Consider the following 15,936-nt stretch of genomic DNA (forward strand, 5'->3'; position numbering starts at 1 on the left):
TCAATTTTTACTTATAGTTAATTTCGGTACGATCAGAATTTCATTAATTATAGGCAATGATTAAATGAAAAATTTAATATAGTTCTGATGCAGGTGGATTACCAAAAAGATATTCCCAAGATGGTGGATACCTAACATTGATATCAATGTTAGAAGTAGTTTCTAATATATTTAACCACTGATTCAAGCCTTTAACCAATGTTAATGCATCAGAAATATTATCCCCTTCAGAACAATAACAGAAAAGTACTGTACAAGGAATATCCACGGATTTCAGATAATTGTACAATCCATTTGCAAATCCACCCCCAGGAATATGAAAGTTTTCTGTAGGTTCCATTAAAGTTTTCCTTGTATATCTTTTCCATTTAAGAGACTCAAGAAGCGTTTTGTTATTCATTAATGAGTCATCAGTGGTAAGATATCTTAAACTTGAATCCGATCTCTCTGATCGTTCATAATCATAACTACTGGTTAAAATGATTATCTAGAAAATAAACTTATTATTAGCATAAGAAATATAATTGAACAAACAATTGTATATTTATTAAAATATTACATACCTTGCTAATTTTTTTTTGTTGAATGAATTCTGCAAGTTCTTTGAAAAAATCAGTTGAATTACCAACATGAGGAGACCGTAGTTGTAGAAGAACTATCTTGTGAGTAGTTCCAAGATAAAAATCAGCAGCAGTACATAGAGAATTGGTATTTTTATTATAAGGATCATAACCACAGATTGGAAGAAATATCGAACTCCACATGGACCCAATTTTGTATAGATTTAAAGTTGAAATTAATAGATCAATAGATAATTGTCCAACATTTCCAACTGCCACTGATGGAAGTATTAAGGTATAATCTTCAAGATTAATTTCTTCTAGTAGTTTAATCATTTCTGTAAAATAAGTAATAAACAAGTATTTTATTTATTATATATATTAAATTGATTTATACAACCTTATACCGCAAATTAATATTTTCAAGATAACGTTTAAACAAAATAAATATTCATTTAGAAACCTTGCTCCGTTTTAAATGTACAAGTTTAAAATTTGCAAGTCAGTGCAACAAAATGATGAAATTATAATTCATGTATAGTTTTATTCATGTCAATATTTAAAACTTTATAAACTCAATTTTAATTTTAATAAAATCACTAAAGCTGCTTATAGATACGTATATAAAAGAAATTTATACACAAATTTAAATTGAAGTTTATAACAATTATATTCGAGGTTTAGTTAACGAGCTAAAGTTGGCACTTCTGTTTTCTAATTTTTGGTTCCCTATCAATAAGCATATAATTAGGTATACAAATGTAATTTATGGATAAAATATATAATAATAAGAAATCACTATTTGATCATGATATGAAACTAAATTAGGAAAGTATTAATTGTAATATGTATAAGTTTGAATTAAAATTAACCTATAAATACTATTACATTGAGTTGAAATAAATGCTTTTATAATTTTATAATAATAAATTATAAAATATTATTAATTCTCTCGGTAATCTATATATACGTATATAGATATATATCTATACACACGCCACAGGTGTAAAATTTAAATCAAAATTCATATAATAAATTTATCTTGTCAGTTTTTAATTGGTAAAGGATAATCGGTATTAAAGCAAAACTTGTTACCGATTGCGCACCGCGGCGGTACGTGACGTCACGCATCACCGCCCCGCGATGCCTTTCGGGAAATAGCGTCGCCATCTTGAGTGGCATGGCCCAGCTAGACAGTGCGCCCTGAGCAAAGACATGCGATTTATCGCGAAAACATTGAACGTCCCGAGAATCACGGATTCCTGTGAATCATAGCAGATCTTTGGTGCTTCGCACCTTCACCGAAATGGAAGCGGTTAAGGCATTTAACGCGGAGGTGAGCTCATTCTTACCCTCGATTCTTCTTCTAGCCCGCCGACTATCCCTCTTTCTTCTTGTTTCTCTCGTTTCTTCTCTTCCCTTTTCCCTTTACGATCTTCTTATTTCCAAGTCGTAAGCAACACGTATGTGAGACAGGGTCCTAGAAGAAATGCTTCTCTTGACGTTTTCGAGTGATCGTGATATAAGGATCCGAGTGATTCTGTGCTCGACGAATGCTTTGATTTCTAGTCTCTCTGTGCAAGAGAGGGGGAGAAACTATCTCTATACGCGCAGGCAAGAGGGAGAGTAGTGAACAAGAACCTTTATTGTGATTTAGAGTGTTTTTGTGGTACACGATTCGATGGATATTGTTATTAATCGAGATTTATGTTGTTGGTAAGATGGTGGGAAGAAACAAATATGTCTGTCTGTCTGTCTGCATTTGTGTGTTTAAAGGAAGACAATAACTAGGGGAGGGATAAGGTAGATAAGTAAAAGGGTTGTAAAGAATTTTATGGTTAATAAATTAACATTTATGTTTACCGTTGTAGACTAAGTGTTTAAATTTCGGGTACAAAGATTGTCATGTTTTTTTTATTTTATTGTAAATATAAATGTACAGGCACATGATCAGATGAAATATAAAAAGTAAATTATGAAATTTGTGTTCGAATTCAATTAGTTCTGTAGGATTGTGGTTGAAATTCGTGTTGTAATCTTTTTGTAATTTTTTGTTATTTTTAGTGGATGTTTATGATTTTAATGTGTATTATAAAGAATTAATTTTCACAAGAGATTAATATTTTTCTTATGTTCTAGCTTTCAGCTCTTTATGATGTCAAACCGCCGATTTCTAAGGCCAAGATGAACTCTTTAACCAGGGGCGCAATTAAGGCAATCAAATTCTATAAGCATGTTGTGCAAAGTGTTGAAAAATTCATTCAAAAGGTATGTATAAGTATATTATTTAAAGGTTTATGTTCTTATATTTTTATGTATAGAGTGATTGCTTAATTATTGCTTGTACGTTTCAGTGTAAGCCAGAGTACAAAGTGCCCGGATTATACGTTATAGATTCAATTGTGCGTCAGTCGAGACATCAGTTTGGGGTAGAGAAAGATGTATTTGCTCCTCGCTTTGCTAAGAATATGCAAACCACCTTCTTGAACCTTTTAAAATGTCCTCAAGAAGATAAAAGCAAAGTGATTAGAGTTTTAAATCTTTGGCAGAAAAATGCAGTTTTTCCATCCGAGGTTATACAACCTTTATTCGATCTTGCGGATCCAAATCATCCAATCCATAAAGAGCAAGCAGTTAATGCAAATGGTAAATGAATTTTACTTTTCATAATTTAATAATATCAGAAAAATGAAAATTTAAGGTTGTTAAAATGTAAAATAATACTGAGTTTATTGTTATTACATTACAGGTACATTGAACACTTCTTCGACGAATAACACAAGCAATACTGGTACTGCTGTTAAAACACCCCCTTTAGCTGCAAAGAATGCAGTAAAGGATCAGAAGTTATTTTCTTCTACAAAGACTATTGATCCTGTTTGGCTTGCACAAACAAAAATGGAGACAGCAAATATAGTTAATGCCAATAAACTATTGGTATGATTTTTATCATTCTTTTTTCTGAAATTTTATTATAGTATTTTATTACACTATTAATTTCACTTTCTTTTTTAGGGTCAGTCTAATTCAGGTCAAATGGATGCTTCTTTTCTTGATCAGCTGCAACATTTGCAACAGTTGTTGCTCAAAAAACAAGAAGCAGCAAATGAACAAAAAACTTCTGTGAAATTTGATAAGAAGCTCCTGGATTTTGATTACGGTGAAGAAGAAGATGATGACGTTGTAGTTGCGAATTCACCAGTGGCAACAACAGCGTCAAATGCTGGCCAACATAACGTTCCTACAGGAAATAGTTTGGAAAGTCTTGGATTCCTCCTAACAAATCCAGAGGTATATATTAAAAAAAAATTTCGAGAACAGATTTTACATGTTATTTAAGATATTAAACAAATTCTTATTTTTACTGTAACAAAATAAGTTGATTGTTTAAATTGTAATAGGTTTTGAGACAGCTTCAAACATTGCAACAGACAATGCAAGGGAATGTATCATCATCACAACATGAGATGGAAGAAAAGATGAGGAAATTACAACAGATGAAGCAGCAGGAGGAGGAGTTCGATAAACATTTGGCTCAAACTGTTCCTGTAAGTTGTTAATGTGAAAAATAAAATTTTATATTTGTTTAAACGATGTATCACGATTTTTTTTTTCAGAATCTACCATTTGCATCGGAATGTGAATTAAAACCGTCGGACATCTTGAAACCAAATCAACAAAACGCATATACGGCAAATGTAAGTAGCGGAGTTATACAAGACATGAGTCAACCACCTCCTGGTTATCCTCCGGCTCTACCCTATGTCTCGCAACCTTTATCAAACATCAGGCAGATTAACCAACAGGGTCATCAAAATCAAAAAAGTCCGCTTCTTGACGAGCGACAAGATACACAAGATTATTCTGGGTAAATGCTTAATACGTCCCTTCATTCTGACTTGCAATTAATTTGATTTTCGTGTGAAATTAATATTTGATAATTTATAAATTGCAGAAATGGTGCAAGACGAGATAGTAGCAGCGTAGAAATTGTAAATTGTGATAGTACACGATCACAGAGTAGATCACCTGACCGATATAGGCATCATAGTCGATCTAGATCACCACGGCATAGGGATAGAGATAGAGATAGGGATAGGGATAGGGATAGGGATAGGGATAGAGATCGAGACAGAGATAGAAAATCTCGATCGAGAAGTAGATCCAGAAGAAGGAGGTAATCAATATATCGAATTTGATTTCATAATTTATTTGAATTTTTTAATTTATTATGGAATATTACATTGTAGGTCTCGTTCGAGAGATAGAGGACGGGATAGAAAACGTGATGATAGTCGAGAAAAAATGACCGAGGAAGAACGAGAAAAAGAAAGAGAAAGACGCAAACGAGGCCTGCCACCAATTGTGAGAGATAAACTAAGCGGTAGTTTTCATATTATTATAATAATTATTGACTATATTTCTGATCACAATAATAACAAATAATTATTGTTATTTATTCAAGCTGCTACTGTATATTGTTTTCACATTAAAAACTTGATTTTCTTACAGTTTGCAGTACAACTTTGTGGGTAGGACATCTGTCTAAATTAGTACACCAAGAAGAACTTTCAGACACTTTTGGAGAATTTGGTGATATTGTCAGTATAGATCTAATTTCACCTAGGGGTTGCGCTTTTATATGTATGAATAGAAGACAAGATGCCTACAGAGCTCTTACCAAGCTTAAAAATCACAAAATGCAGGGAAAAGCGATTACTGTAAGCTATGTAACTTACGATTGATACTTTAAAATTTTGTGAGGAAAACGCATGTTTAGAATAATAGTTTCTATGCATTTTAGTTAGCCTGGGCACCTGGGAAAGGTGTTAAAGGAAAAGAATGGAAAGATTATTGGGAAGTCGAATTGGGAGTTAGTTATATCCCTTGGAATAAGTTAATTAATGTCACTGACCAGGATTTAGAATTACTCGAAGAAGGTGGAATGATTGATGAAGATACTTTGCCGCCTAACTTGAAAGGTAAATCAAGTTACTTATAAATTGAATGATTCATTTTCATTTAATATAATTCACAGGTAAACTAAAGCATTCCGGAACAAATGCAGACATGCTTCAGCAACAGTTGCAATTACAGCAACAAGCTTTGGTTGCAGCCGCCACAATGCCAAGTTTAGCTGATGGCATTGTGAATGTGATGCAACCTACATCTAGCACACAACAGCAACAATCTCAACAGACCCAACAGCAGGGTCAACAACAGCAGCAAGTGATTGATACGAGTCAACCACCGCCGATTAGACCACCCACATCAGCTGCACTTCTGCCTCCACCGAATACGCAGTTACAGATGATGCCACCTGCTTTCACAATGCCAGGAGTTCCTCGTAATTAATTCTTTATTTTACGAATATTCCACTTTTTAATCCTTTGCACTCGAATATATTTTTTTAACAAATATTTATTATTTTTTTTTATGAAGTATCAATGATACTTTTTGTAACTAACATAAAGATATATCTGACATAAATTAAGGGTCGGTACCATTTTATTTCAATGTTCCATGTATTAATGCGTCATACAAAATTTTATAATTTTGTTGGGCAAAGGGTTAATAGTTAGTGAAAATATTACATTATTATTTTATTGCTTAGGTATGATTGGACCAATGGGATTACCAATGGCGCATAGTTTGATGCCTAATGTTCCAATAGGTGTGCCGCCTCCAAATATGCAAAGTCTGTTAGGGCCACCAGGAATGATGCAAACTATGCTCACACCCCAGGTTAATTCTCCGTTCGGAGCTGGCGTGGGTGTTGGATTATTGACGCAAATTCCTTTGCCCGCACCTGCCGCACCCTCTGATAAACCCAATTCTACTGGTATGTACGAGTAAAAAAAGTAATGTCGTAATTAAATTCAAAATAGTAAAAGAAGAAGGCACGGTAAATAAGTAAATTTTATAATAATCTTTAGGTATGCCACATAATGTTCCTCCAATTGGAGTCCCGCCGCCAACGACAGAAACGGGAATGCCAAATCTGCCAATGTTACGCCAACCTTACGGTGTAGGACCTTCTGCTCCTTTACAAATGCAACTACCTCAGCAACAACATTCTGCGGATGATATGGATGTAGAAATGGAAGATGCGATGCCTCCAAGTTCAAACGGAGCTAAGAATAAGGGAAATTTAACTGATCAACAATTGTCACAAAACGAGGATAGACCAGACGGTGATCAACAATCGGAGGTAAACGTTATTTTTGTTTCTTTTTATTTATTTATTTTGAATTTGTCCGATATACTTAATTCCAAGTAGGTTTTAAATTGACAATTAAGACATAATATATTATTTACAATTACGAAGTAAATTATATGAATGCAATTTAAATTTAGCAACATCGGGATTACAAAGAAAGGGACAGGGAACGTGAAAACAGAGAGAGAAGAGATAGAGAAACACATTTGTCTCATAGAGATAGGGACAACAATGATTCTAGAATGGATCGTGGAAGGGAACGGGGTAGAGGAAGAGATCGGGGACGTGATCGTAGAAGAGATATCAGAGATAGGGATAGGGATGACAGAAGGGAGAGGGAAAACAGAGAAAATCGCGAAGGAAATCCACAAAATCAAAGCCTTCAGGTGTGAATTTATCGATTGAAAATATTATGTTATAGTAACGAGTTCTATTTTCATTATTAACCAAAAATTTGCTTACAGGAAAATGATTCTACTCCGAAAAAAGATGGTAAACCGAGTTTAGCTGATCGTCTTCGTCAGTTGGCTGACGGTACACTTCCATTAGAAGATCGGGGTGACCGAATACCAGCTCGTACTCGCCAGGATCGAGACAGATCTGATAGGACTTTTGATGACGCTCGAACTGCACGCGGCGAACCTCTTTCGTCCTTAATGGATTTACCGAAATTTGGCTTGCCTCAAGAAAGAAGTGATTTTCCTGCTCGACCTCCAGATTTCCGAAATCCTCAGGATCCAAGAGAGTTTCAGCAACAAAGAGACAGACAAAATTTTGGAAGGGGGCCTAGAGGATCTCAAATGCATGAAGAGTTTATGGACGCCCCAAGAATACAGGCTGGTATGTTCCAAGAAGAATTCGATAATAGGATACACGGACAGCAAAGAATAGAAGAATTCGGAAGACTTGGACCCCCTAGAGAACAGAGGTAGGTTCATAGTATAATTACAATGGTATCTTTTTAGTATAATTTCAAAGGTATCCGTACCTTAATTGATTCTTTTTCTAAGAAAGAATTTGCGACAGTTCACTCTGCAATTTTAATTTTCTACTTCATGGAGAAAAACGACCCATTAGTTGCAACATAATATTGATATAAAAGATATATTACAAAGTCTGATGAATAATGGTGGATATCGATTCAGTATTGAGTATTTTGTTTTTAAGTAATTAATGTAAATAAATTTAAGCATATTAGTAATTGATTATACTTTTTTGGCAAAGGGAGGAATTCGATAGGTCTGAAGTACGAGGAAGAAGACCGCTCGACGATCGGGATCGGTTTGACTTTGAAATTAGACGAGATGGATTTGATCCACGGCTTCAGGACGGTTTTGATCCAAGAGGACATCTAGATCGCGGCGATTTTGAACCGAGGCGACGAGAATTCTTTGGTATTGAACCCATGTTTGGAATGCCGCCTATTATGGGACCTAGAGGTCCTAGACCTGGACATCCAGATGGGTTTGGACCTCGTCCAGCTCCACTTGGTGCCCGTGGCCCTGGTAAGAATAATTTCTGTAATTGAGAATATCTGTATATAGTGATTTGAGATTATGTAATATTTTCAACATTTTTTAAATTCAGAAGTAACTTCGCACCTTAGTAACAAGTTTTCTGTTCTATAAAATTACATGATAAGGTTGTAAAGCTTTTTCTAAGTAAAAATCAAATTTTTAAAAGAGAAGATATTTAGGTATCTGTTTAATTTTAAGGTTGTACTACTTAGAATGTATAATTCAATCGATGAAAAAAATCTTAATGAACATCTTTTTTCCAGGACCTTTAATGTTCCATCCACGGGGGTTAGGGCCTCGTCCTCTTCGCCCTGGCATGAGGCCTTTCGGTCCTCGTGGGCCACCATTTGATCCTCGTGAGCCGGATGCCTTTTTCAGACCTCCTTTCGATGACATTCGCCCTCACGTAAGGCCTCCATTCGGCCCTATGGGTCCTCCTTCGATTCTTCCTCCAGAATCTGCTGCCCCATGGAGGAATCAGGAACATCCTCCTGGTTCGTGGCCACCTGACGCTGAAAATCACTCGCAAAGAGACAATACCAGAGACAAGAAAGCTGGTAAACATCCAAACAACCAAAACATAGAAAGGGACAATCGAAACAATAGGGGACGCAAATCTAGGTGGGCTAACGTGAGTCCATCTGGGGAAGAAACGGAGGATTCCAAGGAGCAAGAACCAGTTTCCGTTGCAGCTGACGAAAAAGAAGAACTTGTTAAAGAAGAGGAGGTTGTTGTAAAAGCCGAAGAAGTAAAAGATGAAGTAACAATGGAAGTGATTCCCAGTGAAAAGGAGGAGGATTCGGAACAGACAGCAGTTGAGACAAACCAAGAACAAGGCATTGAAACAAAGAAGGAGGAAGAGGACCGCAGGGATTCTTAGACCAAAGTAAAGAGCGATTTTTCTCTTTAAGATTTTTTCTTACTCTGTGGAGTGGTGTGAGGGAGGACTCATTGTTTTGAGCCAAGCTAGGGCGAAACGAAATAGCTTCTTTGGAAAATGAAACGCTGAATGTTAGTTCTTATCGTGTATCAGTAATGGATACTAATTATCGTGTATCAGTAATGGTATTATTACCAATTGATTGTTTGCTGCTTTAAGATATCGACCTTGAAATATCAATGCAGATATTTCTTGTTTTTAGTGATAGTTATAAAAACTACAAAGTTCAAAGGGACTGTAACAAATTAAATTGGGGAGATATGAATCTTGATCTCGCTTAAAAATGAAAAAATGGAGAAACATAGTGTTATAAATTAAGTGGAACAACATAAAATTGAAATTGGCTTTTATATTATGTGACACACAAAGTAAATAGACGAAAATATGATTGCTTGGCGAGAAACAAGGTTTTTCTTTAAGTCAGCGTTTCAAATTTCAAAAAAATTAGATTTTTTTAATCGGCTACACGTGTGAGGCGCTGTGATTTAAAAGCACAGGACCTATGACCCGTGGATACTCCAAGTGGCGATTTATTTATTAAATTGTAAATACTTTTGTATTTTCGTAGTAAACAATTATACAGTGCATGTTTGAACGCGTATATTCAATTAATTCTTAGGTTACTAAAGATACATTATTGTTTATGCAGAAATTTGCTTTGTTTCATATGAGAAAAACGATAGTGAACTAAGCTGAGATAGATTTGTTATTTATTAGGCGCAAGGATTTCAAACTTACCATTTAAATTTTTAAATGGAACTACGAACTTTTATTAAACTAACATTTAACTCATTGAATTCATCTCGGTACGCACAATATGAATATATTGTAGTTTCATTTCGGACAAAAATTAATAACTTTGAAATCTTTGAAACAATAAATGAAAAAAAAAACGAGTCGAAGTTCATTAAGTAAGTTTCTCTGTGAAACAATACAATTTCTGCGTAAACATTTTTTTTTACATTTTCAAGAGTCTAGGAAATAATTGATTGTACATATTCAAACTGTACCTACTGTATAGATAGATGAATCTTAATAGTAGGATCTTGATTAACCGTATATCTTAACAAACTTCAAGTATTTTCATATGGACATTTCCGTTGATTGAACTCCACATTCAATACAACTTTTATAATAATAGATTTCACATATTGTAAATTTAATTTTTTATTGTATCTTTTTAACGTGATTTGTATTATTAATTATTAATTATACTTATAGTGTTATGTGAACATTATGAGAGATAATGTTACATTTGTACAGAATTGAACGTTCGATCAACAGAAAACGTCAGAAGTTAAAATATATGGGCGCTGATTCGGATAACCAAGATTCTACCGCCGCAAATATTTAAATAGATAGAGAGAGAGATTATATATATGAATATATACATATATATGTATATACACACATGTATATATACGTAAATATATATTTATGTATATATACACATATATATATGTATGAGTGTGAATGTAAACTATAAAGAATGGGACAGAGTGAATGAATGAGAGAGAGAGAGAGAGAGAGAGAGAGAGAGAGGGAGTGAAAGAAAGTGAAATAGACAGCGAGAGTATATATAGCGCCGTTGTTCGGCGTAGCTCAATCAAACAAACGAAAAATAAATATTTTCTATATAACATCTTTCTTCGTAAGCAGAATCATAGCCTTTCATTCCGCTTGGCTCCCGGAATTGTCTTATGTTCTTTTTTTTTATTTTCAAAAGAAAAAAAGCTCCTGGTATATTGGATTCTTTCAATTGAATTCATTTAATTGAAACGTACCCAATTATAAAGTTCTGAAGTAATTTTATCTGGGAGTCTTTGTAGAGAAATTAGGAAGTTGGATTGTTCGCCAACGCATTCAATCACGTATATAAACAATTCGAACTATTTTTTTAGTTTTTCCTGCTTTTGTTTGCATTGAAACGAAAACTCTCAACTGGATTGCAGAAAAATGTTTCAGAGAATAGTTGCACGGTTCAGATAAGAACGCACAATGAGCCAAATAATGTTAATAAATTGTTCTTACATAGTTTACTTATTAAGAACTATTTCTGTATTATGCGTAACTTGTCGTTTCACGATCATTTCAAGGAAACAGAATCAAATCAATTATTACTTCTAACGATTATTACGATTATCATGTGTGTATTAACATAATTCTCAGTTTTTTTTATTTTTAAGTGCAGGAGTATTCTTATATAAAAAAAAACGAAGTATTATAGCTTTTAATATGCTTCAGATTTAATTTTAATTTCATTTCAAACATTTTATATAGATATACGTTTCAACTACGCAATTTTTGTCTGGAAAATTTTTCCTCCGAATATCGAATAATATATACTGAGATATCAACAGTTTATAGTAGAATCTATGTAGCCTGATTTTGCACAGTCATTAACGAGGAAAAGAAAAAAGAAGATACATTGTGAACGATATTCGGAATGGAATGAAATCTTTTCAGAGCAGCTTTGGATACTTGTTCAGTACTCGTACTCGTGTGTTCACATGCGTGAGTCTCTCTCTCTGTCGCCACACGACGATGGAACACCAGCCACCAGGTCGCTTGCGCTCAAACTGAGTGACAAGTGCAAGGTACTGTTGTGTTTATAACTCATTATATTTATATACTGAATGCTATATTTCTTTCTGGACGAACTACTACGAAAGTATTCCGAAATCCGCTGACCCCTTGTTAATATCGTTGTCGATGTTGTACAAACGATTTGGGTATCCAAACGAAACAAATCGTCTGAAACAACGTAATTTTTCATTTTTTAATTAACCGTTTTTTTCAAGTATACTCAAGCGAATCGTCAAATGAACTGCATACAGTTCACTTAAATTTCCTAGCAATTAAATTGATGATAATTAATTCGGTTTTAATCATTAGCAATATTAGTATATCTTTTGCAATTAATGCGTAGAGTTTAATTATTACGAAACGCCATAAAGAATAATAATAATAATGATGTGTACATTCGAGTTGTAATTATTGTGCAATAATTGACGGTAGAAGTAATGATTGCACACGAGATAAATATAATTATTCGATGAGTGAAAATTAGTGATTAAACGTAAAACAAAAATTTGTTGTTCTCTTAATTGATTGTTTCTAATTATTGGCTAGATTAGGTAACCTAGTTTGTCGAATCACTGACAGAATTACAAAAAAAAAATGTTTGAATTTAATTTAACGAATAGTATTAATTCTGATACGATTCATTTCGAAATTACCAATATTGGATGAAAATCGAAGCATGTAATGTCAATAGGTTCATGTTATCGCAGGTTCGTCCAGAATGTAATAATATTTTTTTACCGGATATTATAAGCTTCCTTTGAAGGTAACGAGAAAGAAATAAGAAAAAACGTAACTGAAAGTAGTATAAAGAGCCCGTGCACCACTCCGGAGCAGAGTTTAAGAAAAAAAAAGTTCCATTTTTTTTTTCAATTTTAAGGGAATAGCTTAATGAGCAAAAAAAACAAGAAGGACGTACGATTACTTCATTCGCATGAACAAATTGTTGTTTATACAACTGTTTTGTTCATTAATTTATATACAAAATGACGAGCAATAACAGGATCAACAAATGGGAAAGGCAACGAAGATCATATTTATGTATCAATCTATTACATGGTAGATTGTAAATAAGTTATTCTTTTTATTCTTTTATCGGGCAAATACATATTACTTGTTCTCAGTGTCATTGAATCGAGTACCAGACGGTCCTCGTCAGAATCATGTTTTGTGTAACGTGCTGTTCCATGTTTCTTTATTTTTTTTTCTTTTTTTTTCTTCTTTTTAAATCCATTTTTCGAATCGAGCGGCGGTGCGTGCGTATTTCGTAACCTGTTATTGACGTCGATTTGATCGGTGGGAAAAATTGATACGCACATGCGCAGAGGTTCGTGGTCAATATCGGATTTAAGATTGTGTCATGCATAGGGTGTCCCGCGTGAAACGTTACAGATCTTTCTAAACATATTGGATTGGAACAAACAACGATGGGTTCACGAGCAAGAATGATCGACTTGTTCAAACCATCTACGAATGACGTAATGTTCGAACAAGATCGGATTTTCGAACGTTCCGAGCGTCCCGAGCAATGCTCTTCGAACGTTTCAGACTTGGGAGCGAATTCTTGGTGTTCTACTGATTATAAAACGAACGGCGCACCTATGAAATTTTTATTTATTTTTTCTTTTCAATTCCATTTTCAGGCGGACGATATTTCATGAGATTCGAGCGAAAGAACGGAAAATGAAATTTTTACTTGTGCGCGATTCGTTTTATGAACTCGACCACGTGCTTTTAACACGTTGATCGCCGGTGGTCGCCTATGGCCGGAGCTTCTAAATTGCCTGAAAACAATTGCAAGAAGAAAACTGATGTCAAATCAAAATATTAGTAACATGAGGAATTTGAAATCGACCAAGACGCTAAACATTCTCGTGGCGGTCAACGTACATATTAAGCTTGATTACATTCGAATGCTGGTTCGAAGTTCGAACCTGTTTGGACTATCCCCTCTATAAATGTTCGAACTTGTTCGAACGCAACGTGGACCCGTCACTAAGTATAGATTCAGCATTCATTTTTCTTTCTTTTTTGTTATATTTTAAGGTTATTTTAAAGATTACATTACTGAGTTACCCCTAAACAGTGGGCGTAGAAAACTCATCGTGTGCTAAAATGAAACGATGCATAAGCAATCTTTACGTTATCGGTTGTTTCGTTCATTTGAAATATTCTCTTTTTTTTCATATTTTGCACAGTTAACGAAACATATACAATGACAGAGCTACATATATAAGATGGGATGGCAAATGGACCAACGTGTGAATGAGAAATACCTTCTTCCAAAATCGAACGTTTAAAATGGTGTACACGTACCAAAAATGTTTATCTTTCGTTACGATTATATCGGGTGTCTGATAATATCGTTGGAAATCAATGTTCAGCTAGGTGCTTTCCAGTAAATTCGTTCCTGTTTCTTTAACTACGCAAAATATGATCTCGAACGAAGGGATATTTGAACTTTTGATACATTTTTAAATAATAGATAACTTTGAACGAAATATTGTCCGTCGCTTGCATAGTTGAAGAAATGTGAACAAAATAAGAATAATATATAGATAACGTATTCTGTTTACATTCTAATGGTTATATTCATTGATATTGTCGGATGTTCGGGATCACGAATATTCGAAGGATCGATAAATATTTCAATGAAAACCAGTGTACACCATTTTGAACATTTAATAAAGTGGGTTTTAATTCACAGCACGTTGATTTCTATATCATTTGCCCTGCTCGATAATCTTACGTTAAATAAGAATATTATTTGATTTCCTTAACTGTGCAAACAACGAGAAAAGAAAATCTCTGTAAACGTGTTACGCTAAAACGATTGGGGTAATGATTGGATCGAATATAATAATATATTTGCTACATACAAATTTATCGCCACCTCAAATTTTGAGGGAACAGTATGCAATATTTTATATGGTCTACCGTCACACGGATAGTAACCTCGAACGGTCATGCGTTCTTGTAATTGATAACCGACATCGAATATTTTGCGAATATATAATTGAACTATAATTAGATAATAAGGAAGTTACTGTCGATAATTAAATGATTGCTGATATTTTTTATGATCATTGTCTACCACCTTCATGCATTATTAACATATTCAAGTTACGTATAGTACCTTTAGTAGTAACATTTTCAATGAAGCTCCGTTGTTGTTTTACGGATAGAGATGAAAATATCATACGTCTCTTGTAAAGAAAGAAAGGATTATATTAAATAATACGAATACTTATACAGTACGATGCACTGTAAACATATCGAGCATAATCGGGTAACTAACTCGAATCTTATCTAATAGAAACGTAATTTGGCAATTTAAAATTGGTAATTTCACTTGCTAATAGATTTAATATATTTGAATTGATTATATTATATAAGTGAAAAGAATAATTCTTTTTGTTGTCAAATATTAATTATACTCCATATATACTACAATGTTCACTATATTATTTAAATGTAAATCTTAATTTTTTCTACTCGAAAATATGAAGTAATATTTATAGTTTACGTATAAAAAAGGGTGTTCTAATATCTGGAAGATAAATTAATGTTCACGAGTTGTCTATGTAAATACTTGCTTACATTTATATTGATAGTTACTGTCCACTTTTTATACCGCGTCAATTTAATGAGGAATTGATTTAAACGGTAAAACGTTAAAAGAAATCAAACTTTATTTTTTATCGAGCTTCATTTCTTCTTAATTCTTGATCTTTCCGTTGCATTTTTCAAAACTGCGAAATAAATAAATTTTTTAACGGTAATACTTGACTTTAAAGCTAAATATGTGTATTGTTATCTGTTTCAGGCACTTTACGTCTTGGAACGACGAATGGATCTATTGCGAGATTTTTCCTCATTTCTGTGTATTTATTGTAAACATGAGCATTTTAATAAAATTGAGATATAAATGTATATTGTAATCTCAAAATCATATGAAGTATAATTTTCCTTTGCATTTTTATTTACAATCGTTTATCTCTTATATAGTTTCTTCATTGTAACAATTGACACTCCTTGGAAGTGTTCAACATACAAAAATTAGTTAAATGTTACATAAAATAGAATTCTATTTTTTTGTCAATAAATTTTTCTTTG

The 15,936-nt window shown here is 33.6% G+C and overlaps 2 protein-coding genes across 9 annotated transcripts; one reads left to right on the top strand and one right to left on the bottom strand.

Annotated features, from left to right (window-relative positions):
* Positions 1 to 73: 73 nt before the first annotated feature.
* Positions 74 to 2,160, bottom strand: LOC116426509 (proteasome assembly chaperone 2). 7 transcript variants are annotated; one of them, XM_031975537.2, is made up of 3 exons: positions 1,913 to 2,160; positions 564 to 898; positions 74 to 487 (listed from the first exon to the last, which is right to left on the bottom strand). In XM_031975537.2, exons 2-3 carry the CDS (start codon positions 894 to 896, stop codon positions 74 to 76), a joined length of 747 nt encoding a protein of 248 aa, XP_031831397.1. In that variant the 5' UTR covers positions 897 to 898; positions 1,913 to 2,160. The 7 variants fall into 7 exon arrangements, with proteins under 7 accessions (XP_031831397.1, XP_031831401.1, XP_031831402.1 ...); XM_031975541.2 differs by lacking the exon at positions 1,913 to 2,160 and adding an exon at positions 1,557 to 1,648; XM_031975542.2 differs by lacking the exon at positions 1,913 to 2,160 and adding an exon at positions 1,449 to 1,598.
* Positions 1,701 to 15,790, top strand: Isha (Insulator su(Hw) mRNA adaptor). 2 transcript variants are annotated; one of them, XM_031975530.2, is made up of 19 exons: positions 1,701 to 1,896; positions 2,700 to 2,828; positions 2,915 to 3,206; positions 3,310 to 3,497; positions 3,576 to 3,851; positions 3,962 to 4,108; positions 4,178 to 4,428; positions 4,516 to 4,737; positions 4,811 to 4,944; positions 5,073 to 5,281; positions 5,365 to 5,542; positions 5,599 to 5,907; positions 6,175 to 6,402; positions 6,497 to 6,771; positions 6,918 to 7,166; positions 7,245 to 7,708; positions 8,005 to 8,285; positions 8,561 to 9,183; positions 15,647 to 15,790. In XM_031975530.2, the coding sequence occupies exons 1-18, from the start codon at positions 1,867 to 1,869 to the stop codon at positions 9,175 to 9,177; spliced, it is 4,479 nt and encodes a 1,492-aa protein (XP_031831390.1). In that variant the 5' UTR covers positions 1,701 to 1,866; the 3' UTR covers positions 9,178 to 9,183; positions 15,647 to 15,790. The 2 variants fall into 2 exon arrangements, with proteins under 2 accessions (XP_031831390.1, XP_031831389.1); XM_031975529.2 differs by lacking the exon at positions 15,647 to 15,790 and having other exon boundaries at positions 8,561 to 9,822.
* The last annotated feature ends 146 nt before the right edge of the window (positions 15,791 to 15,936 follow it).

Source organism: Nomia melanderi, chromosome 8 (genome assembly GCF_051020985.1).
Source record: "Nomia melanderi isolate GNS246 chromosome 8, iyNomMela1, whole genome shotgun sequence".
Classification (NCBI taxonomy): Eukaryota; Metazoa; Arthropoda; class Insecta; order Hymenoptera; family Halictidae; genus Nomia; species Nomia melanderi.

Coding starts and splice junctions, on each gene's coding strand:
- LOC116426509 (XM_031975537.2), bottom strand. CDS start 896: ATGATTAAACTACTAGAAGAAATTAATCTTGAAGATTATACCTTAATA. Junction 488..563: donor AACAAAAAAAAATTAGCAAG/GTATGTAATATT, acceptor TTTATTTTCTAG/ATAATCATTTTAACCAGTAG.
- Isha (XM_031975530.2), top strand. CDS start 1,867: ATGGAAGCGGTTAAGGCATTTAACGCGGAG. Junction 3,498..3,575: donor TTAATGCCAATAAACTATTG/GTATGATTTTTA, acceptor TTTCTTTTTTAG/GGTCAGTCTAATTCAGGTCA. Junction 4,738..4,810: donor AGTAGATCCAGAAGAAGGAG/GTAATCAATATA, acceptor ATTACATTGTAG/GTCTCGTTCGAGAGATAGAG.